A 22,670-nucleotide genomic window follows, 5' to 3' on the forward strand; every position below is an offset into this window, starting at 1 on the left:
TCCCCTCCAAATCTATCTCATCCCCTCCAAATCTATCTATCTCTCCTCCCCTCCAAATCCCCTCCTATGCTCATCTCCTCTCCTCTGAACCTATTCATCTCCAAAATGGACTTATTTAAAATAACTTACCTGAGTTGCCAATAATTACCTTAGTGCTTTTTCAATTTTTGCGATGAAGTACATCAAGAACTATAAAATTAACTGGAAAAAAAAATACTTACCTGAAGATCACTCGAAGTTTTCAAACAAAGCAACATGTTCCAAACAGCTTTTAGATTCAGTCCCTAGCTGTTTCGGTTCATTTGCAACTAAAAAATGCAATTGAAAAAACTTACCTCAAGACTTCCTTGAAGTTTGCAACATGTTTCAAACAGCTTTTGCATTCAGTCCTAAACTGTATCGATTACTTTTCATCCAATGCAAAACAATTCATCTAAAATTGGTATAACAAAGAACACAAAAAATAAAAAAAATACTTACCTGAAATTAAAACCTAGATGACCTGATGAGAATAAAATGTACAAAGTGAAAATGAGAAAAAATAAAGGGAAAAGTAAAACAGCGTACAGCATTTCTGACATTTGACAAACAGCAAATGAACTAAAAGTTTCTAAATACATTATCTAAAACAACCATATAAAACGTAATCCATACGAATGACAGTGCATTTAATTGGAATTTCACATTACTTACCTCTGTTCAGCTTCACCGGTGAAGGTGATGCTAATTTGTATTAAATCTTAAAATTACATATTAAATAAATCATGTAAAAATAAAAAAACTAATTATATATTGCCCTTGCTTCACCGTTAAAAGCGTGCAAACATATCCATCACCAAAATAGTAATTCATGATTAGGAACTAAAAAGCACTAACCAAACATTTTTGCTTGAATACAAAAATCATTATCATGCAGCGCTATCCGTCTTAAATTACTTTTTATATGCCCTTTTCACATTCATTGGTCTATGTGATCATATTTATACAAGTGAAGCACGAAATGTTGAACACAATAACAATATAGTATTGCTTACTTATTTCCATCAATCGGTTAAGTACATAGGGAATGATAACTGGTCGCTGCCTTTTGAAACACTGTAAGAACTTATAGACTATGTGAATACAATAAATGTCCTTGTATGGAACTGTAATGGATGCCTTTCTTGCTTATCTGACATCTAAAAAAATTAAAAACATCTTTAATATGTTATCTTAAAATCATTCCATTTACCATTTAATTTCCATTACACGTATTTGTAGCATTTTTTAAATTGACGTGAATATTGAAGGTGAAGTCATCTAAAAACAGAAAACAACTGTTTCATAATATATAATAATAACAAAGGAAAACATTAGTTTCCATTCACCATACATGTGAAGTCATGCAAACAGCATGCATAAAATACATGGACCACATTATCCATATGTAACTTACATCTTTCATAATGACAGTTGATATTAAAGAGTAGAATCATAGTTGAGCACGTGCACGCTTCCATGACGATGCAATGAATGAAGTATTCTGAAAAGTTGTACAATAATAAGTAAATTATGCAAAAGGAGGAAACTTTGCCCACGGTAAAACAACCTAATTTTCCGTCAATAATAGCTTAAAAGCATAAATATAATGATTTAATTAAATGACTGAAGTTATTACGGTATTGAATCAAATGCAATAATACACTGTAAACACGGACATAAAAGTGTAAAATAAATGTAAAAACTGAATACTGTCGAGTGATGAAAAACGAGATTCAGCGATTACATAACTTAGCGTAATAATTAACTGAGGACGTTATCTGACGTTACTGCTATTTATTTCAGTCAAGTGAACAAGTGCCTTGCTACTGATAAGGCCAGTTTCAGAAAAAGGTTAATTTCCATATTAGTTTTGGTCGAACAGTGCCAAGTGAACGTTGCATGTTTAATACGCAACTGCACTAAAACTGAACACAAAATTAAGTATTGCGGATAAATACTTAGCCATCGCATTTCAACATTGTACCATAAAATTTCAATTTAAAATATCCATCAATCTCAAATAGTAAAACAACTTTAAAATATAATATTTGCAATATACTTCTCTAATTAGTAGATATTTAGAATGGTGAACAATTTATACGTAAAATTTCAAAAATTTTATACACGGAATTACCAATTCACAGAACTACACTGTATTAGCAGGTGTATTTTTAAATAGTAACGAAGCAACTCAAAAAATTCGACTCACCAATATACATGAATTCTCATGCTTGGGTTGCTTTATTCAATTACTTAAATTTCAACGAAGAGATTACAATAAATACAAAATAAAGTGTCTTCTAGTAATGCGGCTAGCTTTCCATTGTAAACGCCAATATTCAGTTGCTGCGCACAATTGTCACAGAATTAATCGAAATGAAGCACAAAAGCAAACAAATAGTTCTTGCACATAAATTTGCATTTTGCTCCTTTCTACCAATTATCATTAGAATGGCCATTTTGAAATTGAATTTAAATTGCATGATCCTGAGGAAGTGTTTACACAAAATGCAAGCCAGCACAGCAAACTCTACGCACATTACTAATTTATAGCAGTTATTTTCCTACAATTCAACCTGCAAATTCATCTGAATTTTAAAATCATCATAGCATATCATGCAGAATGATAATTTAAAACATTTATTTTTCTTACATGCTTTCAATTTCCATTCGATAACTTTCTGTGATAATAAAATTATGATTCTATTCATATCCATAACATGCATTAGTAGTATGAATCTGGAAATCGCTTAAATCTTAAAGGTAACTTGCACTGGGTAAGTTATGAAAAGACATATTAAAAGTGTATAATTTGCTGTTTGATTACAGTTTGCAAATGTCTAAAGGTGCATCTAAAACTATATAATGAAAAAAGAAGGCAATCGGTGTATTCCAACCAGTATATCAGTAAATTCGTGCGAATAGCAAGCAAATTTCCCAGGTTATGAAAGCGCAGATGGCAATTACAGATAACACAACATGGCATACTATTCAATCAAAAATGATAATTAAAGGAGAGAACTGAAATTCACCGCCTGCCGTCAAAAAAATACTCTAAATTACTGACCATGAAAACTGAAAATCAGTAAAGGAGTAGTAAATCAATTATGGTAATAGCAAGCAAAGTACGTTGCTTTGGGGTGAATAACCTTGTTTTCAATTAGTAATAACGTATAAATGTCATTAAGCAGTACTGCTTTTCGTGATAGATTTTTACATTAAAGTGACAATGTAATTCTTAAAAGATCTTCCAAAATCTTACAGTACAACTATTCAAACCACATACATTGTAACATACAATAAAACAGTTATTTAATTCTAGAATAACAAAAAACAAGTTAATTAAAAGCCGAACAGTAACAAATAAAATAAAATTTACTTGAAAGGGATAAATTACAAATACATTCTGACCAATAACAGAGCAGAAAAATCTTTCCCGTGAAATTTAGAGTTCACGACAATCCATAGCATTAGAAAAAGCTTTTTTAGTGGGAGAAGAAAAGAACAAACAGATCAACTAACCTACACGTCAAGCGTATTCGTAAAAATCCATGTTTGATCTTATTCTACATCTTCCATTTCATTTCTTGACCGATTGTAACATCGACAACAATATCAGCAAGCTGTCGCCAGTGTTCATATGCAGAGCCTACCTTATATTTGTTCGACATCATTTATGTAAATATTTCATCCTATTCCAAGAACAAAATACGGACTTACCAAAACCAAACAGCAAACACCAGTAATATTAGCCAGTATAACTATGCATCAGTAATGACTGCAACACTTGAGATATTGAAAAGAAAAGTACATCAACAAATTCATTCTAAAAAATTTTCACCCTTATTAACAGTATGAATTTTTATAATTCTGAAAGTAAAAAAAGATTTTTACATTCAAACGCAACAGTTGAAATTATTTTCAATTCCGCTTATTTCGAACGTAAGTCATGGTTTACTATATTTGTACTTAATTATCTTTTATTCAACAGTAATTCCAAATTCTCTGATTAGTAAATGGAAGTTCAGCAATACGTAATTACTGACGTATATTCAAGTGTAAAATAAATTGTAACTGAAAATGTAAGTGATTTGTAATTAATCCATACTGTTATAGCATTGACATTATGTGTATAGTATTGTATAGTCTTCCCTCGGACAAAATACATTCGCGTTCTTTCGTCAGCGGTTCAGTTCAGTGCAAGAATGTTGCAAGAACCTGAAGATTCATTTGATTACTTGTTCAAAATTGTGCTCATAGGCGACATGGGAATTGGAAAAACTTGTGTAGTACAGCGATTCAAAAACGGCACATTTCTCGAACGACAGGGTTCCACTATTGGTGTTGACTTTACAATGAAAACTTTAATTGTAGATGGAAAACGCGTCAAGGTAAATGGTCAACTAGTTATATTTGTTTGTTTGAAAAACAGTTTTAGCTACAAGTTTGGGATACTGGAGGCCAAGAACGTTTTCGAACCATTACCCAAAGTTATTATAGAAGTGCAAATGGTATCATAATTTGCTACGATGTAACTTGCCGTAAATCTTTTAAAAATGTTCGGCGTTGGTTAGACGATGTTCTGAAATTTGCCGCTCCTAATGTAGTCAAACTACTAGTTGGTATGTTCATTTGTGTATTTTAGATTAATACATGTGACCAAAAGTTTTACATTTTATTCAAACTTTATTCCTGTTTTGTTCTATTTTCCATTTGAGAATGTAAATTTGAACAACTTTTAAGCAACGAAGATTGATTTGGAAAATGACCGTCTAGTTTCTACTGAAGAAGGAGAAGCACTTGCTCAGGCGGAGCAGATGAACTTCATCGAAACGTCAGCTAAAGAAAACTTGAATGTTGACCAAGCTTTCGAAAATTTGGCAAAAGACTTGAAAGCTCATTATTCCGTCACTACACCGTTGGATGATTACGTTAGCTCCTCAGATCGAATATGTCTCGATTCAAGGACGACGCCAGTACGAGGGCGCATCTTATCTTGCTGTTTTTAAATATACTTAAATTACTAATGAAATAATTATTTCATGTGTCTCTACTTAGAATTTTACTTACGTGTAGATTGCGTACTTGGGTGCTGACCATTAAGCCTGCTCTACCTGTGCTATCTTTGTTAGCTGTAACCAAACTCCATTAGCAAGTAAATGGTGAAATGATGAATGAATTTTCATTGATGATTTTACATGCTTCATTTGCATTTTCGAGATTTTGTTCTTTTTATCAAATGTCATTGTCAGTTTAAATGCCTAATCGTAGGATGCCTAATGAGAAAATTCAGAAACTCATAGCAGCAGCTTTCGTCACGAAATTGGAACGCAAGAAGTGTCCAAATAAAGAAACTAGTCTAATGGTTACCAAACTGTTCAAGATATTTCTTCGAGAAGCATGCCTACGAGCCGCTCAACAAGCAAGTTTAGAAAACAGTGACATTATCACTAGTGAACATTTGGCAAAAATTTTGCCACAACTTTTACTTGACTTCTGAACAGTGCGTTTTAATCATTGGCTGATTGTGTGTATTTAAATGATGAATGAATGCATGTGGCGTAAAAACAATACACTTAAATGTGAATGTTCAAGATGATTTACCAGTCTCTTGGAAGATCTAAATCTTCTGACTCGCTGTGCACATATATATTTGATAAAAAAGCAGTTACAGAATAAAATGATGATTTTTAGAGTTTTCTGCACGTGAAAATGATTACTTGCTCATCGCGTCCGTAATAAAGTAAAACATGTTTACAAATTATAAAAGATAATCAAGTAGCATTTCGACACTTATAAAATCACAAGGATTCGACAACATTTCTACCTTGACAACTCTATGTTTTTAATGAAATAAATGTTTAAAAGAAAAAAAAACAATCATACCTGACTGGTGACTGAAATACATTTAAATGTTGTACTGACTGGTAGTACTTTTTTGAATTTCTTGCTTTTCAGTAGTTCAAATGCGAGTAAGCTTTGAGTCGTCATTTTGACATCGCTACAACAATCAAAACATGCAACGTTGTTTATTTATGTGGAATTTCATTTTTCAGCATTAGCATCTTTAGTTTATTTATTTTTGCAAAAACTGTGATATTTGCTTAGTATATAAAAGAAGTGAACAATTCTTCTATTAACTTACATCGTTTTACTAACAACAGTAGACAGTGTACACTTCCACTTGTACATTTTCACGTAGCGTGATGTTTGAAATCCAATAAACATTCACACTTGTAAATCGATTATATATGCACATATGCAGTTATTAAAAAAGTTGTACTCTAATTTCCAAGTGTCAGTCTACGATGAGCCTTTTCCGACCGCGCAATCGTACTTGCTCCAACTGAGCAAGCACTTCAGAGCCTAGTTTTCCGTAGAATTTAGCATATGAGCCAAGTATTGTCCGGTAGAAAGATTCGGCGTTCGGATGCGTGCTCATGAATGCTTTTTCCAAAACAAGCAAATCCACCGCCTTGTCTTCAACCATCGAACTGACAAAGCTCAATCCAAAATCGATCAGTACAACGTGCCGGCAATTATCCGGCGACAGTGGCTGTTTCACAAGCAAATTTGACGTGGTCAAGTCGCCATGGATTATACCGTTCATGTGCATCTTTGCCAACACCTGACCAATTGTCGAAGCCAAATTGTCGACCAAGCCAACAGCACCAACTTCACGCATGCTGTCGAGCAAATTTTTCAAAGTAGTTGCATCTTCAATTGCACCAAAAACGATCAAATTCTGCTTACTGTCGACAAAGTATATCGGAGGCACTGGAATGCCCAATTTTCGACAATGCATCAAGCCACGTATCTCGGCTCGCATGCGTTCCTTGGTCAACAATTCATCCAAAGCAACATGTCGATATTTCTTTCTGAATCGCTCTTTTATAACAGCTGGCCTGCCATAAAAATTGGCCTTAAATATACGCGCTTCGGCTCCTTGGGCAATCAGCGTCACCGTTGAATCAGAAAATGCAATTTTCTTCTCTGAACTGCAACTTCCCATTGTGCTTTAAAAAACAAATAAACAAAAAGTACAAAGCTAATCAGTGAGAATTAACAAAAAATGTAACAGGCTACATAAGAAACCTTTCAAAAATACATCAAGCAAATCAAACATCAGCGATAAGAAAATAAATATCATTTTATTGCAACAAGTTACTATAACATATTACCAAACAGAGAGAGAGAGAGAGAAAGAGACAGAGAGCACAAAAAATCAGCATATGCTGAAATCCCACAGCTTAACACATGTGTCGTAGGAACCAGAAACTATGCGGAAATCGTTGAAGCTCAAGCAAGTCACACCGTCCGTGTGACTGTGTAGTGTGCAAATTCGTTCGCCCGTATTCAAATTCCATACCTATAATTGATGACAACAAAATTAATAAAAATTCTAAACACGACAAGCATGAGCTTCGAAAACTTTGCCAAACCAAGCATTCCTTACTTTCAATGTTTTGTCATCTGCACCGCTGACAAACCGCCACCTGTCAGCTTGTAGGCAACGTACAACGCCAGTATGCCCTTCGTTTTCTTTCCAATTTATCGTTCGGAAACATCGACCCGTTCGTACATCCCAAACTTTTATTGTACAGTCAAAAGAAGCGGATACAATCTGCGTCTCGTTGAACTGCAAACAAGTGACCGCTTTGGCATGCACATTGTGCAGAATCATCCCGGCTATCTGAGTTCTCAAATCCCAAATCTGATAAATAAATTTAAAAAAAAAGAAAACACATCAAATCAACAGATATAAAATCCCCAACCAAGATGGTATTGTTTTACTCGAATTGATCTATCCGAAGAGCCAGATATCAATTTCCGCCTATCAAATTGCAAACATAGTACTTCGCCCTCATGGCCGCTATAATTACAACCACCAATACTTAGCTATATATATATACATTTTTTATTCATATATATAATTTCGAACAATTATTCCTTTACCTAAATGTGGCACTCTGCTGACCTGTTTTCAGATCCCAAGTTCTGAGAGTCTTGTCATAGGAGCCACTGATAATTTTCTCATCGTCCATCTGCATGAAACAGTTACATATTTTACAAAATCATATATAAATCAGTAAAACCTGCAGACATCGAACGGCATCGGTGTGCCCAATCATGGTAGACCGACAGGCAATGCTACTCCAATGTTCATTACTTGACAAATCCCAAACCTAAATAAGCAATTTTTTACTTCAATACATATCATGGCTTCAATTTTACTTTGAGTGTATGATCATTGGATCCAGATGCTAATCGTGAACCATTCAACTGCAAGCATCGGACAGTACCAGAATGACCAAGTAATGTCATAACAGCCAATGGGTTATTGGTTCTTATGTCCCACAACTTAAATTATGAATTCAATTGTTACATTTGTATTAAAACTTTTAACATACTTTGATCGACTTGTCCGATGATCCACTAACAATTCTATTTTCATCAAATTGGACACAGGATATTCCTTTAATTTCATAATTCATAACAATAAAAATTAAAACTAATTAAACATAATATTACAACCTGTAAATAAATATGAAAAAATTCTATTATTTTGTGCAGAAACTGAGAAAATATTTTCAAACTACTTGCCTGCTGAATGCCCATAAAATGTACGCACTACACAACGTGCTTTCATCCAGTTACGTCGAAGACGATAACGCTCCAAAAATATTCCTTTCCACTTAAAGAGAGAAGATATTTAAAAAAAACATTAATGCAAAAAATATGCACAAATCACACCTCAACTCTTCCTTCGCCAATACAATATCGGCTGGTAAGCTTCTGTTCCAGCTCAGTTGATGCAAGCCGATAATTTGAATTAAACAGACACATTGACTTCCATCCTTGATATTCTACAAATCTGTTCCATAATTTCGAAACGAGCGCACAACTAGCAACATCAACTGAAAAACGTATTCTTCTTTCTCTTTCAAAGCATCAGTTAATTAATTCAATTGTACTGCCTTACTTGGTTCCAAAAAAGAAAATATATGCATGAGAATATTGGATGGAAACAGTTCAAACGGATCGACAGCATTTTCTGAAAAATAATTATGTGAACTGGATTCCATGAAATCAGCTACTGGCTTCAACTGTTCAGGACCACAGTATAACTAAATGTCGACTTGGTAATTTTTAACGCTAACAATTAGTATGCAAATCGACGATAAGCATACTGCAAAACTTTTGCGATCTAATTTTCAAAAGTAGTTCACTTAATGCTTACTAAAATATTGGAAACTACAATGTTCTTTTCATCATCGGTAAAATGGGCCATCCACTCGCATAATTTCTAAAAAGTTTACAGTGATTAGGAAAAGAAACCGTTGATTGTTCAGTTATGATTAATTTGACAAATGCTTCTATAAGCATAAGAAATTAAACACCTATTTACCTCAAGCTTGTCGCTGAATGAAAGAAAACAAGTCGACGAAGCATGAGCATTACTATTCTGACTTCCATTGTGGGCAGCAGCATTGCTCGATTTCAATTCAGAATCATTTTCGCTACCATTTCCTAATCCTTCCATGTCAGAAACAGTTTCTTCGGGAAATCGTTCCATTTTTTATATCATTTGGCAAAATGAGCACAAACAGCAAGCAGTCCTGCAGCTGAAACAAGATGGTCTGTAAAATTGTATCTTGTTCATTGTTAAACGGCAATTTTGATTATTCGTATTCGATAAGTTCACGTGCTAAAGAAATCTTTAATTATCCTTCTAATAAGCAATTTATGAAGGCAAAACGGCTTCGTTTTTATGCGCACATTTACCTCTGTCGTTAAAATTCACGCTTACAATTGATAAAAGTTCGTCAAAGATTTTCTTAACTACGACGACTACAACGATTGATTTTTTAAGCTACATTATATTTCTAAAATATTAAAAATTAGACGATGACTGTTGAATTCATTTTCAAATGAAATACACAAAAAGTGTATTGTGCTATACAGTCAATTATACTGTAATAATCAAGTTAGATGAATTTTTATATGCTAAATATTTAAATATGAAAAGTAAAAATAAAAACATTTTACTTTCGACATTAAAAATTATCTATTACAATTACAAATTAATTAAGCTATATTTCTGTTAAATAGTTTATTCACCTACATTTAATATTGCCGTTTTTGTGATAAACAATTAATTTTTACTAAGAATTAAGTTCGCATAAAAAATTTTAGTTAATAAGACTTACACTATATTTAACATAAGTTTCTCAACATTTGAGAAAAAAATTTTTAGTCTTTTTTAACAATTTTTTTTGCTTTGCAAAATTCTTTTTTCAACTGCAGATAAAAATACGCCCTATTTCAAATTATCAGTATCTGATTAATTACTAATAATTGATGAAATTACTTAATTAGTTAAACAACAATTACTACATGCAAATCAGTGCATGAGTTAGGCAGTATTTTACAGCCAGTAGAAGACTTTAACCTGAAGATCCTGATAATTACAGTTGTTACAAAAAACAGTGTAGCTGCTTCACTGAAGTGCAGTGCAAGAGATGGACTGCATTAACGTTGCAATTGTAACAGGTATGTTATTCTTATGCAACATTTCTCTCCTAAAATTATTATATCTTAAAATATTCAAGTATGTTCAGCTGTATTAATTATTAATGGCAGTGATATTGATGACAATTTAAAACTTTGTGCATTGTACTTCAATACACATATTATAGAATGTTAGCTGATCTTCAATTCGACTTTTCAATGTTAATATCAATGTTTTTATGTTGTATTTCAAAGGTAATATCAAAAATAATACACATTTATTTACAGTTAGTGACAGGTGTTACTTTGGAACACAAGCTGATGTGAGTGGACCGACGTTATCAAAATTGGCGTGCTCTGAAAAGCAGTACATTTAAGCAGTTTTCAAAAATGCACATTAATTTCACACTGTATTTATTCAGAGTACTATGTAACGTGAAAAAACGGACTGTTATTCCAGACGATGTTGAAGTAATCAAGCTGACTTTGCTTACATTATCTCAACCAGATGCGAAAATAGACTTGATACTGACATGTGGAGGTACTGGTTTTGCACCTCGTGACGTCACTCCTGAAGTATGTTTTTTTAAAGGAATGTGAAATTCCAATTTCACTGTGCATTTGAGATAGGCTACAAAGGCAATTATTACAAAAGAAGCTTCTGGTTTAATCGCAGCTTTGATCAACGCTACACAACCATTTAGCGCGTTATCTTGCATGACTGCCGGTATTCGAAACAAATGCTTAATTGTAAATTTACCTGGTAGCGAGAAGGCGGTTAAGGTGCTGTTTTGTAATTTTGTATTTGAAAATATTTGAAACATTCTTTGTCAATATAGGAATACTGGCCATTATTGCCACCAATATTGAAACACGCTGTTGACCTATTACGAGACAATCAACCTTCTGTTGTCAAATACCATAAGCAGCTGCAATCAAAAATAAAAAGTGGGTAAAAGAAAAACAAATTGAATGAAAATAGTCATAAAATCAGAAAAGAATTTTAGGCAATGTGATAATTGATATCCCATGTCGTGCTCGCCAGTCCTCATTTCCACTGTTGCATGTACACGATGCTTACGCTATCATGTTGGAGAGCTTGCATTTGGAGGAAAATATTTTGGAGCTTTCAATCGAAAATGCAAGTGGATATGTACTTGCGCAGTCTGTTTACGCAGACGAACCATTTCCATCTTTTGAAACATCTCGGAAAGATGGCTACGCCGTGATAGGTACTACATTAGCTTCAGAATTTTATAATTTACAATTTTTTAATTTTAGCAAATGATACTTCCTTAATTCGCGAAGTGCTTGCTACCAGTACAGCAGGAAATGCGACAGTATGCTTCTTTTTGGTTATATTTGTTATTTATATGCACTTTTAAGACAACTGCTATCAACTTGAAACCTGGTTATTGTGTTCGAATAAACACTGGAGCTCCTCTACCACTGTTAGCTGACGCAGTTATTCAAGTAGAAGATACAACACTTGTAGAAAGCAAAGTAAGATTTCAGTTTTTTCCAATCCAATTTAGTCTAACAAAATAGAATCAAATCTCGTTTTATAGGGAGGTGAAGAATACAAAATTGCAATAAATAAGCTTCCAGCTCATGGAAATGATGTTAGGTTCGGAAGAATAATATACTTTCATACATTTCGCAGCGCATTGATTTTTTTAGACATATTGGCAGTGATATTCAAAAAGATGAATGTGTGCTTGAAAAGGATACCCTACTAACATCATCTGATTTGGCGATTTTAGCCACCATAGGAAAATCAACTTTAACTTTATATGAAAAACCATCCGTTGCAGTGATGTCATCTGGAAATGAGCTTGCAGATCCTCGGCAAATGCACCTTGAACTGGGACAGGTTAGGGACAGCAATCGATTGATGCTTATCAGTCTACTTGAAAACAATGGTTTCAAAGCAATCAACTTGGGCATTGTACCTGATGAGTAATTCTATTTTCGTTTTTCGTCCATCTATTGTCAAACATAAACTAAACTTTACTTTAGTACCTATAATATTAATAATATGGTTATACAGTACTATATCTTTTAATATGATATATTGATGCAAATGTTTTAGCCCGGATTCAATTGTGAATGTACTGTATAAAGGTTTCGAACAAGCTCAAGTAGTGATATGTACAGGAGGAGTATCCATGGGTGAACGTGATTTTCTGAAGCAAGTGCTAGAAGTTGATCTTCACTTTACGATTCATTTTGGTCGCGTATTTATGAAACCTGGGTAAAGGGGGTTTTAAAAAATACAAGTATATTATATTTTCCTATGCTTTTTTGTTTTACAGAAAACCAACCACGTTTGCAAGTGGGCAAATTGAAGGACAGAGAAAATATTTTTTTGGCTTACCTGGTAATCCAATGTCAGCTTGGGTAACAGCTCATCTATTTCCCATACCAGCGTTACGTAAGTTGTCGCATTGGAAAGAGATTAAATTTCCTGAATTTTGTGTAAAGGTAAAATGAAAAAAAATGCTGATTGAAAATGTGTGATTAAAAATGTTGCAGCTGAAAACGAATCATATTTTGGACGAGCGGCCGGAATATTGCTGCGCCAAATTAGAAGCTTCTGACGTTGAATTTGGTGTTCCACTTGCACGCATGCTCGAATTCAATCAGATTAGTAGTCGGCCAACGTGTGCAAGAAATGCCAACCTATTGTTAAAGTTTCCACCTTCCACAGAAGAAAAACCAGAAATGTTAGCTGGTGATTACGTCACTGCATTACTGATACATTTGTAAATCACAAAATGAATGAATAGAATTTTTTCAATAAGAAAAAACAATGTAATGTAAAGTTTTACCTTTAATATCATTCGGCTACTGTATTAGAAGAGAACATTTTTCCTCGTTGCATGTTACAGTATGTCGATTTTCAAGAAGCATACAAAAATACTGCTTGTATTCCTGTAACAAATTTTACTGAGATTATTATTAAAATCAATAATTCTGTTTCAGTTCTAGTTTATTTTGGGGCACTGATTTGCCAGAATGCATTTTCCATTGTCACTTCGAACGAATCCTTCTTTACAAAAGCATCCACGAACACATTTCAGCGGGCACGGCCTAGATGAATTTCTATACAAAGATCTGCATGTAGGTGGACATGAGCTTCCGCATTCAGCAAATTGTTCATTCAAACCACAAACCCCCAAGTCTGCGTTAAAAATTACACTAACTTTTTCCAACGCATTCTGCAACTCACTTACCCTCGCACATGTCTCGTGCTACGCATCTTCCTCCCGGATCGCGCACCAAATCTCCTCTACAAAAACAACCGGCTACACACTGCTTTGTGCATGTTTGTGGCATATCTTTTTTGATTGTATCGCATGTAAGTGGGCATGCAGTACCGCATTCGTCGAATTCTTCATCATTGTTACATTCCATTTTATCACTTGCTGCAAATACAGTACGGTTTAAAAGTACTCGTAAAAATCGTGAAGTTAACAACTGAGTTGATTAGTTAGCAATTAGCAAATGAGTTCAACATTTACCATTTTCACAGAGAAATATTTACATGAAAAAAGGTTGCTTTCAAAAAATATTCTTGTAATAAATAAGTTGAGAAAATAAAAAAAAACGGTTTCTATTGTATTGTTTATACTTGTCAACAAAATACATTACAAATTACTGTGAAATGACAAATGCAAACAAGAATTTCAAAAAATAAATGAAAAAAAGTTTCTCGTTTCATGTAAAATTATAAAAAAACGAGTATTACCTGGACATTCCTCTAGCTTTACACACTTTCCATCTCTCGCGCGAACCAAACCGTCTAGGCAAAAGCATCCACTAGCGCAAATAAGACTGCAACTGGGATTTGGCTCTTCACAAGTAGCTGGACAAGCCGTTCCACATTGTTTATAAATTTCATTAGGTCCACATACAAAAAAATCTGAAAATATTACCGACAGCAAAACAGCTTTCATGATTTGTCACATTTGATAACTTCTGCCACGTAATGTTCATGTAATGAGAGTTATTCCATTTAAAATTGAGATATTAAAATGAAAAATAATAAATTAGCTGCGATGAACATTAAAAGTTATCATTTTCTTTTTTTCATATGTCAAAGTAGTCACTTTCAAAAATTTTCCACTAATTTGAATAAAAATTGTTGTTTTATTTCACATAATTTTCCTATTTCAAAAACACTTAAAAACAGATAAAAAATAGCCATGCTTCAATTTCAGTTTCACCCATGCAATTTCATCCTTCCCATATTCATGCAGGAAAAACTGAAAAAAAATTAAAAAAAGAAAAGACCAAATTTCATGAAAATAAAAAACACTGTTGGCATGACAAATTGAAAGTACGTTCAGCAATCATCAGGCATTATGCAACGCAGATCGTACCCACGAACGAATGGAAACTTGCAGAAACATCCAGGTACACACATAGCAGGACACGCGTGTGGCGCAAGATCTTTTATAGATTCACAAGATTCTGGACAAGCACTTCCACAAGCTCTGTACTCTTCTCGGGGTCCACAGCCGCCCAAATGCGCTTCATAATCAAACAAATTTTAAATACATAAATATAATTGGGAAAAACAAAATTTCAAATTGAAATCTAATTCCTCTACATATGCCAAACAAGCATTTTGAAACCAAGAATTTTGCTTTTTCAGCAAATTGTTATTATCATCACAGTTATCATGCAAAAAAAAAATAAGACGTCTGCTTACCACCACAAGCTTCCGGAGCTAAACATTCACCGGTAGATGCTCTGACGTAGCCAGATTTGCAGAAGCAACCCGAAACACACTCTTTAGTGCATGGAATAATATTTTCACTTCGGATCGAATCGCAGGTTGCGGGACAAGCGCTACCACACTTCATGAAAACTTCATTTGATCCACATTTGTCGTTATCTAAAAAGAAATAACATCAATAACGGTATAAATAAACAAAATGAGAAATTTTATTTTTACTAGGTTTTCCACAATCTTCTGGTGGAATGCATTTTCCATCGTAACCTCGTACATACCCATTCTTACAAAAACAACCAGCAATACAATTCCCCGTGCAAGGTCTTTCAAATCCCGAGGAAACTGTATCGCATGTTTCTGGACAAGCGGAACCGCATTCTTGAAAGACTTCATTTTCAGGACATGAACTGTTGACTTTATCTGAAAAGCAAATGAGCTACTGCTAAAAAAATAAAAGCATGCATTAATCAATAAATCCATTTATTACTTGGACATAATGACATTGGAATGCAACGACCTCTTAAATCTCGTACAAAACCGTCGACACAAAAGCAACCAGGAACGCACTGCAGAGTGCAAGGTGTGTCTTTGCCACTAGCAATGCTTTCACAAGTTTCTTCACATGAACTTCCACAAGAATTCCAAATTTCGTTTAACGGACACAAAACTAAAAAAAATTTAATCAGTAAATCATTAATTAATTTTTAACACATGCAACATAACTTAAAATTACCTGAACCGTTTACTAAATTTATCTTCAACCAAAAGGCACAAAGCATCATTGCTAGAACCAAAACGGAGTAATGCAACATCGTCTGCTAATAATAAAATTCCCAGTCAACAGTTATTCACTGATGATACAATAATCTAATCTTAGCTTAAGCTAAGATTTTGATGAATATAAAATATAAGAAAATATTTTTTTAATAATAATAACTTACTTTATAGTAATTACTTTGCAAACTTTATAGAGTAGCAAACCTTTTTAAGTGGCGCAACAGAGTCAAACTGATCAAGGATATTAACATCATACTATTATAGAGATTGGCCATTCTATTGTTTTTGACGCCCACACAAACTAGTTGGATTATAAATTGTTTATCAAGCAGCCAGATTATGACGAAGTGAGCAATATAAAAAGCAGAAAAACTAGAAAACCAAGCTTCTATTCAGCCTGCTTGCTAAAGCATATTGAAAGTTGAGTCACGAAACGCCTCCGTCTGTAAAGCATTGAATGCATCGCTTATAAAATCATATTTCAACACTTCCTGAAGCTGATGACAATCAGTTTCACCTTTCTACTAACAAACTAGCTAACGCAAAAGAGCTAGCAATCAAAAACTGGTACCCATTTTTGTAAAACAACCTCCTATTTTTATATTTCAGCATGTCTAAACCAATAATTTTAAAATTGCTAATCACAAATTGTCAAATAAAATTATCTGTAGCATTCGCGTGAAACAGGAAAAAAGCTGGAATAAAATAAATTTTTAAAAAGGAACAAAAATAATAAAACTTTCATATATAAGATGGCAATTTTTGATTTCAAAAACAAAATTTTTTAATATACAGATATACAGATAAGAAGGATAAAATACATTAATTCTAAAATACATCACAAACATTATAAAGTTGTGATCTTCACGTTTTTACATAAATTGCTTACCGTTAAATTATTTCTAGGCTAAACAGCTAAATAAAACATCAACTGTGTAAATAAAATAAATAATCTCATCAGTAGTATCAAAAGCATCAAACATTAAATCTATCTATAACTTTTGTAAGTTAATAAAAATATTATTAGTCACGCGCATTTGAAGATAAATAATTGAAATATAGATTCTACATTAATGATAACAAATAAATAAATAAATAACAATGGTAATAAATTACTTAATAAGATAACATTCTGCCCTGTAAAATTTAATCCTGAAAATCGTATAATACAGTAAGAACATGTCGTTCTAAACCTGAAAGCATGGCTCGAAACACTCCAGTTTTTCATTAACGCAACGAGCTGATTTATAAAAATTACGTACATTTCTGGGTTGTAATTACCTGACTCGTCGATGGTCTGTGAAAAGTGTGAAAAGAAACTATCTAAAGTGATAACACCTGATCCTTGGAAATCTGGTGCCCGAAACACGACCGAAGGTGGTGGTCGAAAAGTTGGCGAAAACAAACTGCTCACTATGAACAAAGGACGGTAAAAATAATGATGATCAAGACCGAACTATTTTCATCACTAATATCACTGTTTTAAGTTCAAGAGTAGTCGTTGACGTTCTTTCATTTTGGCAGGTATGTTCCGCACAAAAATGATCAGTTTAACCGCTGCAGAATTTGTCGTTCCGTTGTTCACCAACCTGGTTCCCATTATTGTCAAAGCTGTGCTTATCAGAAAGGCATATGCGCCATGTGTGGAAAGAAGATGCTCATGACCAAAAACTACAGACAAAGTACAGTTTAGGTTCAAATATTTTTTTGCAACGTTTCTTCAACATCATATATATTCATCATTTGTACTTATACGACTATGGTGTATTAAAAACGTAATAATATAATAAAACTGAATAAAGTTTAGTTTATTAAGCAGTTACAAAGAATATCTTATCGAATAGCAGTTTCCAAAAGTAGGTTGCTTTGTTTGTGAACGACATCAAATTTGAAGAGCTGCAAAAAATTGGTTGGCATACGCCATCGGCGTCACTTTTGGATGATCAACAGCTTCGTAGGTGGTAAACTTCGGCGTAAGATCACTACCAGTGATCACAATAAATGCCCCTTTGTTGCCAATAGTGTCGCTGAACACGGAAGATAAATGAATCACAGAATGATAAACAGCAAAATGATAAGCAAACAGCTTCAGCACATACCAGTAGTTTGGCGCAGAGAAAACAGTGATGCATTTACCATCGTGAGCCACTTCGTAACCGATCGGCTTAACTTCATGACTTCTGAAAAAATATATGTAAGAAAATACAAAAAAAACAAAAAAGAAATACCGAACAATATAATCCAAATTGTTGTGCTTGCAAAATTCTTTTGTAACATTGGGTCCAAATTGAATGCCGACTCCTCGCTTAGATGATGCACGACCGTTACCGTCCTGCGGGTCCGACCAAAGCAGTTCACACATCAAACCTTCGTCCGGTGGTTGACGGAATCGCGAAACACCACGAATGTCATCCAACGTGACTCCATCTTCAGAGAACAAACCCCCGTGCATAACCAGGACCCGTTTGTTGATTAAATGCGCAAGAGGCAAAGTGTTAAATACTTCTGTAAACAGCTCAGCCATTTGGGCAGAAAATTTACTGCGCACCTCGCCCTCAAAACCGTACATGCGATTCATCAGCTCACTTTCATGATTTCCTAAATTGACAATTAAAATATAATTTAACAAAAATAAGATCAATCTAAAAACGAAAAATCACCTCGTGACAGAAAAACGTGTCTCGGATACAACAACTTATAACTGAACAGCGTGAACACCGTTTCAACGGAAAATGATCCACGGTCCACAAAATCACCATTAAACAGCTAAAAGAAGCAATGAATTAATATATATATATATGAAATAAATAAATAAATACATAAGGATTCTCTTCTGATGGTGCACCGTTGATTTCAAAAATGTTGAGCAAATCGTAAAATTGACCATGTATATCACCACAAATTGTAAACTTTTTATCCTAAAAGCGTGATAACAAAAAATAACAATAGTCTTCTAATAATGTTTAAAATTCTACTTACTTTTGGAACTGTTATATCAACCAATGTTGGCTCTTCTAAAAAGAACTTTCGAATTTCAATCAATATCTAAAAATTATTCTTATTATAATTATTATTTTCTTTAAAAAAGTAATTTCAAAAATAAATACGTTAAACGCAAACTTCTTATGAAGACGCTTCTGATTTTTAAATGTCTCTTTAAGCTTTTCTAAAAATTGCAAAGTCACTTTCCCATCTTCTAACACAGGGCCATCATAATCATCTTCAACTACTAAAATGAATGAATATTAATATTATTGCAGAAACAAAAATAAACATAAAAAATACTTATGCTTTCCAAATTAATGGAATCTACCGCCGACTTTTCACTAGTCTCTACTGAAATTGCCTTCGCAAATGCCAATTGTTTCACTATTCTCCGGCACTCCACCAGCTTATTCTTGGCATCCTTATCTTGAGGTCTCACTTTTACAACCTAAATCATAAATGAAAATTTCAATACATGAATACACACAAGATTTATAGCTATTCAAATTATAAAAATTTATTAATTTTATAAATTCATCTTAACGAATGCATGATTAAAAAATATAAAGCAATAAAGCAAAAAAATCACTGATATTAATTTCAAAATACACAAATTAATAATCAATTTTAATCAGTACTTTAAAAGTGGAATACTTTAAAGAATCAAAGTTGCTACATAGATGTGAGCAAAAAAAACAAGTACTACATGTAAATTTTTCCTCTTTTGCATCTATCACATTAATAAAGTTTTTTCAAAAATGACTGCATACACACTTATTATTTAAAAATCTTATTTATTTAAACATGAGTCACAATTAACTGCTGCATAATAATAACAATTATAATAATTATTATAACAAGCGTCTATTTTATTTTCACTTAAAGCAGTGCTGCTACTTACCGCTTCATAATCCATTAACGCCAACTTGAACTTCCCAAGAGCCATGTTTGCTTGAGCACGACGGTAATAACCTTTCACATAACCTCTATCAATTTCAATCGCACTAGTTGCATCAGCCAGTGCTGAGCCATATAATTCAATGCGAAGATTAGCTAAACTTCTGTTTCCCAAAAGCTGAGGATCAGCTGGTGTATACTTCAGCGCATCAGTGTAAAGTTCGATAGCCCTCTCGTACTGTTCATCTTAAACTGGATGATGAAATGTGGTAAAATTACAAATAAATATACTCACTTTTGAAGCATTCATTAGCTTCTTGACGCAAACGCTTTGCTTCAGCAATGTTTTCCACCATTTTTGTTTTATCAACATTAATATCGGCTACCATTCCTTCTGAAAAAATAGACACAATAACCAGTGCACTGACAGTTTAAACAATAAGAATAAAATGAATAACGAGAAGACAAGATACAGTATAACATAATGCAGGATCAAAAATAACAATTACAGCATACTTTCTTCTAACGTGTAATACATTTATAACTATAAACTAAAAATTAAATAAAGATCAGTTTATCATATAAAGTGTGTTTATAAAAAATCAGTCAGAGATTACAATGCAATAAAAATTGTAAGTTACTTCCCCCTCATATTCACGTTGATTAGTACTGTAGTAAAGAAAATAATAAAATTTTAATTAGCTTCCTAAAAGCCGCTAATATGTTACAATATATAAGGGGATTTCCACATGAACCATACTGTCTGCTAGTCACGAGGACGGAATTGCTTCCACAGTAATTTGTACCTGCTTATCATAATTAAACCTTACTATTACTATTGCGCTATGTTCAAGTTTAATTGAAACGTCATAAAAAATTCAGGAATGGCTTCTCGAACTGCCAGGACGAACATATAAATTCTATCAAATCTGAATATCTCTAGTCATTGCATTTTGACGTGCGTGTTTAGGAATAAAACTCTGTTGTTGATGTAAATCATGCCTGACAGTAATACGCTCGTCAACAAAACAAAAATACTGCATTACAGGACAGCGCGTTAAATTTATTTGATCACTATCAGCATAAAAATAGTAGTTGATGCCAAAACAGTAAGCAATAAATAATAACTGGTATTCAAGTAATTTTGCTGTTTTGACCTAAAACGTGACCTATAGATAAATTATTCTAATTACGTCAATATAAAAGAGCCAGGCGGAAAAGAATTGCTTAAATTAATACAAATATGCACAAGTTGGTTTTGATATTCTTTTCCATCAGCTTGCTGATGCTAGGCAAACAAAAGTACCATGTATTCGCTGATAGTGCTTCAGGTAAATGAAATAAAAATTCTCATTCTGTTTTATCAAGTAACAAGTTAAATTTATTAGAATCTGGTTCAGATGAAGTACACTTTGTAAACGGTGATGGAAATGCATTAGAAAGTTTACACATCAATTCGAGCAAAACAGACATTTCTGATGGAAAAAGGGAAGCTGAAATTCTCTTGCTTAACAACTGCAGTGCAATTGCAGTAAATACCAATCATGAACGAGAAGATATTCAAGCTACCTCAAAATTTACTGAACGTCGCAAAGATTCACCTGAAAACCATTACGGTAGGCAGCATATATGAGCGAGGAAAACACATAAATATTATACGACTGTTTATAATGTAATAGATAATAAAGAAGATTCAATTGAATCAAACCATACCATTGATATTCAAGCTACTTCAAAATTTACTGAACGTCGCAAAGATTCATCTATCAACCTCTACGGTAGGCAGTATTTATCAGTGGACAAGTATGTTAACATTTATAACACAGTACAGTTCATAATACAACAGATCATAAAGACGAATTACCTGAATCAATGTATATCGTGGAACCGCTAAGTTTAGATGATGACGATGATCAACCCGTAAAGAGTACCAACTCTTCGGAATATGATATTCAAAGAAAATTTATTGAAAGCATTAAAAAAAGTATACTGTATTGTTTTCGCAAATTTTCTTTTGCTAATACTTGAATATTTTCAGTTTCTCGCAAGATGGTCAAAAGTCTCATGGCTGTTTTGGAGAAATTTAACATTGTTGAAGGCAAAGATGCAGACTACGTGCTACGAATGCAATTGCATCGCAACGCTGGTCTTACGCAGAAAGAGTTAAACAGCAGCAATGCTATCAAAAATTTTGATGAAAAATCTTCAGAAAACTAATTCAATTCCGTTATTAATTTTTTACCACATTTTACCTGATGACAATGTTATATGTGAAAAATTAATTTTAGTTTTATGAAAAATAAAATAATTAATAATTATCTAGTTGAAAATAATCGAAAAGAATCCGTAACTTATCTATATATCACATCAGAAATGAAATTTTCATACAAAATGTTTGCAAAATTCAATTTGCATAAAATAAAATTCAACAAATGAAAAATAAATGTTTCATACATCACTATACAAAAATGTTTCAAATTAAAATGATCTGCATTGCAAAACTCTCAAAATATGAGACATGAAATTAGGAAAATTTCCATAAAGCCTTCAGCTATAGGCTATTCTAACTTAATTTAATAAGATTTAAGTAAGCCTTTTGATAAATTAAATTAAAGTTAAAAGCAAAAATCTGCGCAGTGCTGCAATGCTTTCGTTGAAAATTTGGCAAAATTTTTGTGGTTTGAACCGACTGCACTTGTTATCCTTTTTAATCACAATATGCCTTTCACTTATGATA

At 33.2% G+C, this 22,670-nt stretch overlaps 8 protein-coding genes across 8 annotated transcripts; 2 read left to right on the top strand and 6 right to left on the bottom strand.

Annotated features, from left to right (window-relative positions):
- Positions 1-148: 148 nt before the first annotated feature.
- Tsp_03039a (transcription termination factor 1) lies at positions 149-183 on the bottom strand (the record flags this gene model as incomplete). The annotated part of the gene is made up of 1 exon (XM_003379328.1): positions 149-183. A coding segment is annotated over exon 1 (35 nt), but the record flags the coding sequence as incomplete, so codon positions are not given.
- A 4,043-nt stretch (positions 184-4,226) lies between these two features.
- Tsp_03040 (GTP-binding protein Ypt2) lies at positions 4,227-5,187 on the top strand. Its single transcript, XM_003379329.1, has 4 exons — positions 4,227-4,412; positions 4,460-4,643; positions 4,765-4,916; positions 5,126-5,187. Exons 1-4 carry the CDS (start codon positions 4,227-4,229, stop codon positions 5,171-5,173), a joined length of 570 nt encoding a protein of 189 aa, XP_003379377.1. The 3' UTR covers positions 5,174-5,187.
- A 1,132-nt stretch (positions 5,188-6,319) lies between these two features.
- Tsp_03041 (TP53-regulating kinase) lies at positions 6,320-8,516 on the bottom strand. Its single transcript, XM_003379330.1, has 8 exons — positions 8,433-8,516; positions 8,257-8,382; positions 8,118-8,207; positions 7,978-8,066; positions 7,816-7,894; positions 7,432-7,735; positions 7,279-7,390; positions 6,320-7,037 (listed from the first exon to the last, which is right to left on the bottom strand). The coding sequence occupies exons 1-8, from the start codon at positions 8,514-8,516 to the stop codon at positions 6,320-6,322; spliced, it is 1,602 nt and encodes a 533-aa protein (XP_003379378.1).
- A 33-nt stretch (positions 8,517-8,549) lies between these two features.
- Tsp_03042 (putative F-box domain protein) lies at positions 8,550-9,598 on the bottom strand. The gene is made up of 6 exons (XM_003379331.1): positions 9,431-9,598; positions 9,263-9,328; positions 9,005-9,149; positions 8,776-8,939; positions 8,622-8,716; positions 8,550-8,556 (listed from the first exon to the last, which is right to left on the bottom strand). Exons 1-6 carry the CDS (start codon positions 9,596-9,598, stop codon positions 8,550-8,552), a joined length of 645 nt encoding a protein of 214 aa, XP_003379379.1.
- Positions 9,599-10,544: 946 nt separating this feature from the next.
- Positions 10,545-13,630, top strand: Tsp_03043 (gephyrin). Its single transcript, XM_003379332.1, has 14 exons — positions 10,545-10,575; positions 10,822-10,900; positions 10,956-11,109; positions 11,164-11,310; positions 11,373-11,481; positions 11,541-11,765; positions 11,815-11,873; positions 11,920-12,036; positions 12,102-12,160; positions 12,214-12,492; positions 12,626-12,787; positions 12,849-13,017; positions 13,069-13,298; positions 13,519-13,630. The coding sequence occupies exons 1-14, from the start codon at positions 10,545-10,547 to the stop codon at positions 13,628-13,630; spliced, it is 1,932 nt and encodes a 643-aa protein (XP_003379380.1).
- A 1,251-nt stretch (positions 13,631-14,881) lies between these two features.
- On the bottom strand, positions 14,882-16,326 carry Tsp_03044 (putative trypsin Inhibitor like cysteine rich domain protein). The gene is made up of 5 exons (XM_003379333.1): positions 16,284-16,326; positions 15,762-15,941; positions 15,497-15,694; positions 15,251-15,436; positions 14,882-15,069 (listed from the first exon to the last, which is right to left on the bottom strand). The coding sequence occupies exons 1-5, from the start codon at positions 16,324-16,326 to the stop codon at positions 14,882-14,884; spliced, it is 795 nt and encodes a 264-aa protein (XP_003379381.1).
- Positions 16,327-16,455: 129 nt separating this feature from the next.
- On the bottom strand, positions 16,456-17,651 carry Tsp_03045 (conserved hypothetical protein). The gene is made up of 4 exons (XM_003379334.1): positions 17,558-17,651; positions 17,333-17,464; positions 17,245-17,291; positions 16,456-16,572 (listed from the first exon to the last, which is right to left on the bottom strand). The coding sequence occupies exons 1-4, from the start codon at positions 17,649-17,651 to the stop codon at positions 16,456-16,458; spliced, it is 390 nt and encodes a 129-aa protein (XP_003379382.1).
- Positions 17,652-17,933: 282 nt separating this feature from the next.
- Tsp_03046 (serine/threonine-protein phosphatase 5) lies at positions 17,934-20,322 on the bottom strand. The gene is made up of 10 exons (XM_003379335.1): positions 20,229-20,322; positions 19,938-20,179; positions 19,337-19,484; positions 19,159-19,280; positions 19,031-19,096; positions 18,871-18,969; positions 18,712-18,817; positions 18,280-18,649; positions 18,151-18,231; positions 17,934-18,078 (listed from the first exon to the last, which is right to left on the bottom strand). The coding sequence occupies exons 1-10, from the start codon at positions 20,320-20,322 to the stop codon at positions 17,934-17,936; spliced, it is 1,473 nt and encodes a 490-aa protein (XP_003379383.1).
- Between the last annotated feature and the right edge of the window lie 2,348 nt (positions 20,323-22,670).

This window comes from Trichinella spiralis, assembly GCF_000181795.1.
Source record: "Trichinella spiralis strain ISS 195 chromosome Unknown Scfld2, whole genome shotgun sequence".
Taxonomy (NCBI): Eukaryota; Metazoa; Nematoda; class Enoplea; order Trichinellida; family Trichinellidae; genus Trichinella; species Trichinella spiralis.

Bases quoted from the DNA above. Each gene is read 5' to 3' on its own strand.
- Tsp_03042 (XM_003379331.1), bottom strand. From the start codon at position 9,598: ATGGAACGATTTCCCGAAGAAACTGTTTCTGACATGGAAGGATTAGGA. The intron at 9,329-9,430 runs GTAAATAGGTGT...TAAACTTTTTAG, and splicing joins CATTCAGCGACAAGCTTGAG to AAATTATGCGAGTGGATGGC. The intron at 8,940-9,004 runs GTAAGGCAGTAC...TACGTTTTTCAG, and splicing joins ATTTTCTTTTTTGGAACCAA to TTGATGTTGCTAGTTGTGCG.
- Tsp_03044 (XM_003379333.1), bottom strand. From the start codon at position 16,326: ATGGCCAATCTCTATAATAGTATGATGTTAATATCCTTGATCA. The intron at 15,942-16,283 runs GTTTGACTCTGT...AATTTTTTTTAG, and splicing joins GATGTTAATATCCTTGATCA to TTTTGTGTCCGTTAAACGAA. The intron at 15,437-15,496 runs GTAAAAATAAAA...ATTTCTTTTTAG, and splicing joins AGAAGATTGTGGAAAACCTA to ATAACGACAAATGTGGATCA.
- Tsp_03040 (XM_003379329.1), top strand. From the start codon at position 4,227: ATGTTGCAAGAACCTGAAGATTCATTTGATTACTTGTTCAAAATTGTG. The intron at 4,413-4,459 runs GTAAATGGTCAA...AAACAGTTTTAG, and splicing joins TAGATGGAAAACGCGTCAAG to CTACAAGTTTGGGATACTGG. The intron at 4,917-5,125 runs GCTCATTATTCC...CTGACCATTAAG, and splicing joins ATTTGGCAAAAGACTTGAAA to CCTGCTCTACCTGTGCTATC.
- Tsp_03045 (XM_003379334.1), bottom strand. From the start codon at position 17,651: ATGGGAACCAGGTTGGTGAACAACGGAACGACAAATTCTGCAGCGGTT. The intron at 17,465-17,557 runs GTCAACGACTAC...CTTTGTTCATAG, and splicing joins ACCTGCCAAAATGAAAGAAC to TGAGCAGTTTGTTTTCGCCA. The intron at 16,573-17,244 runs GTTTAGAACGAC...GTTTGTTAGTAG, and splicing joins GTTTCGAGCCATGCTTTCAG to AAAGGTGAAACTGATTGTCA.
- Tsp_03046 (XM_003379335.1), bottom strand. From the start codon at position 20,322: ATGGTAGCCGATATTAATGTTGATAAAACAAAAATGGTGGAAAACATT. The intron at 18,232-18,279 runs GTATTTCTTTTT...ATATTTTTTCAG, and splicing joins AATTTGGATTATATTGTTCG to AAGTCATGAAGTTAAGCCGA. The intron at 18,079-18,150 runs GTATGTGCTGAA...TTCCGTGTTCAG, and splicing joins TTCTCTGCGCCAAACTACTG to CGACACTATTGGCAACAAAG.
- Tsp_03041 (XM_003379330.1), bottom strand. From the start codon at position 8,516: ATGAATTATGAAATTAAAGGAATATCCTGTGTCCAATTTGATGAAAAT. The intron at 8,208-8,256 runs GTAAAATTGAAG...TTGCTTATTTAG, and splicing joins CCAATGATCATACACTCAAA to GTTTGGGATTTGTCAAGTAA. The intron at 7,736-7,815 runs GTAAAACAATAC...TTTATTTATCAG, and splicing joins CTTCGGATAGATCAATTCGA to ATTTGGGATTTGAGAACTCA.
- Tsp_03043 (XM_003379332.1), top strand. From the start codon at position 10,545: ATGGACTGCATTAACGTTGCAATTGTAACAG. The intron at 10,576-10,821 runs GTATGTTATTCT...ATTTATTTACAG, and splicing joins TAACGTTGCAATTGTAACAG to TTAGTGACAGGTGTTACTTT. The intron at 10,901-10,955 runs GTACATTTAAGC...GTATTTATTCAG, and splicing joins TTGGCGTGCTCTGAAAAGCA to AGTACTATGTAACGTGAAAA.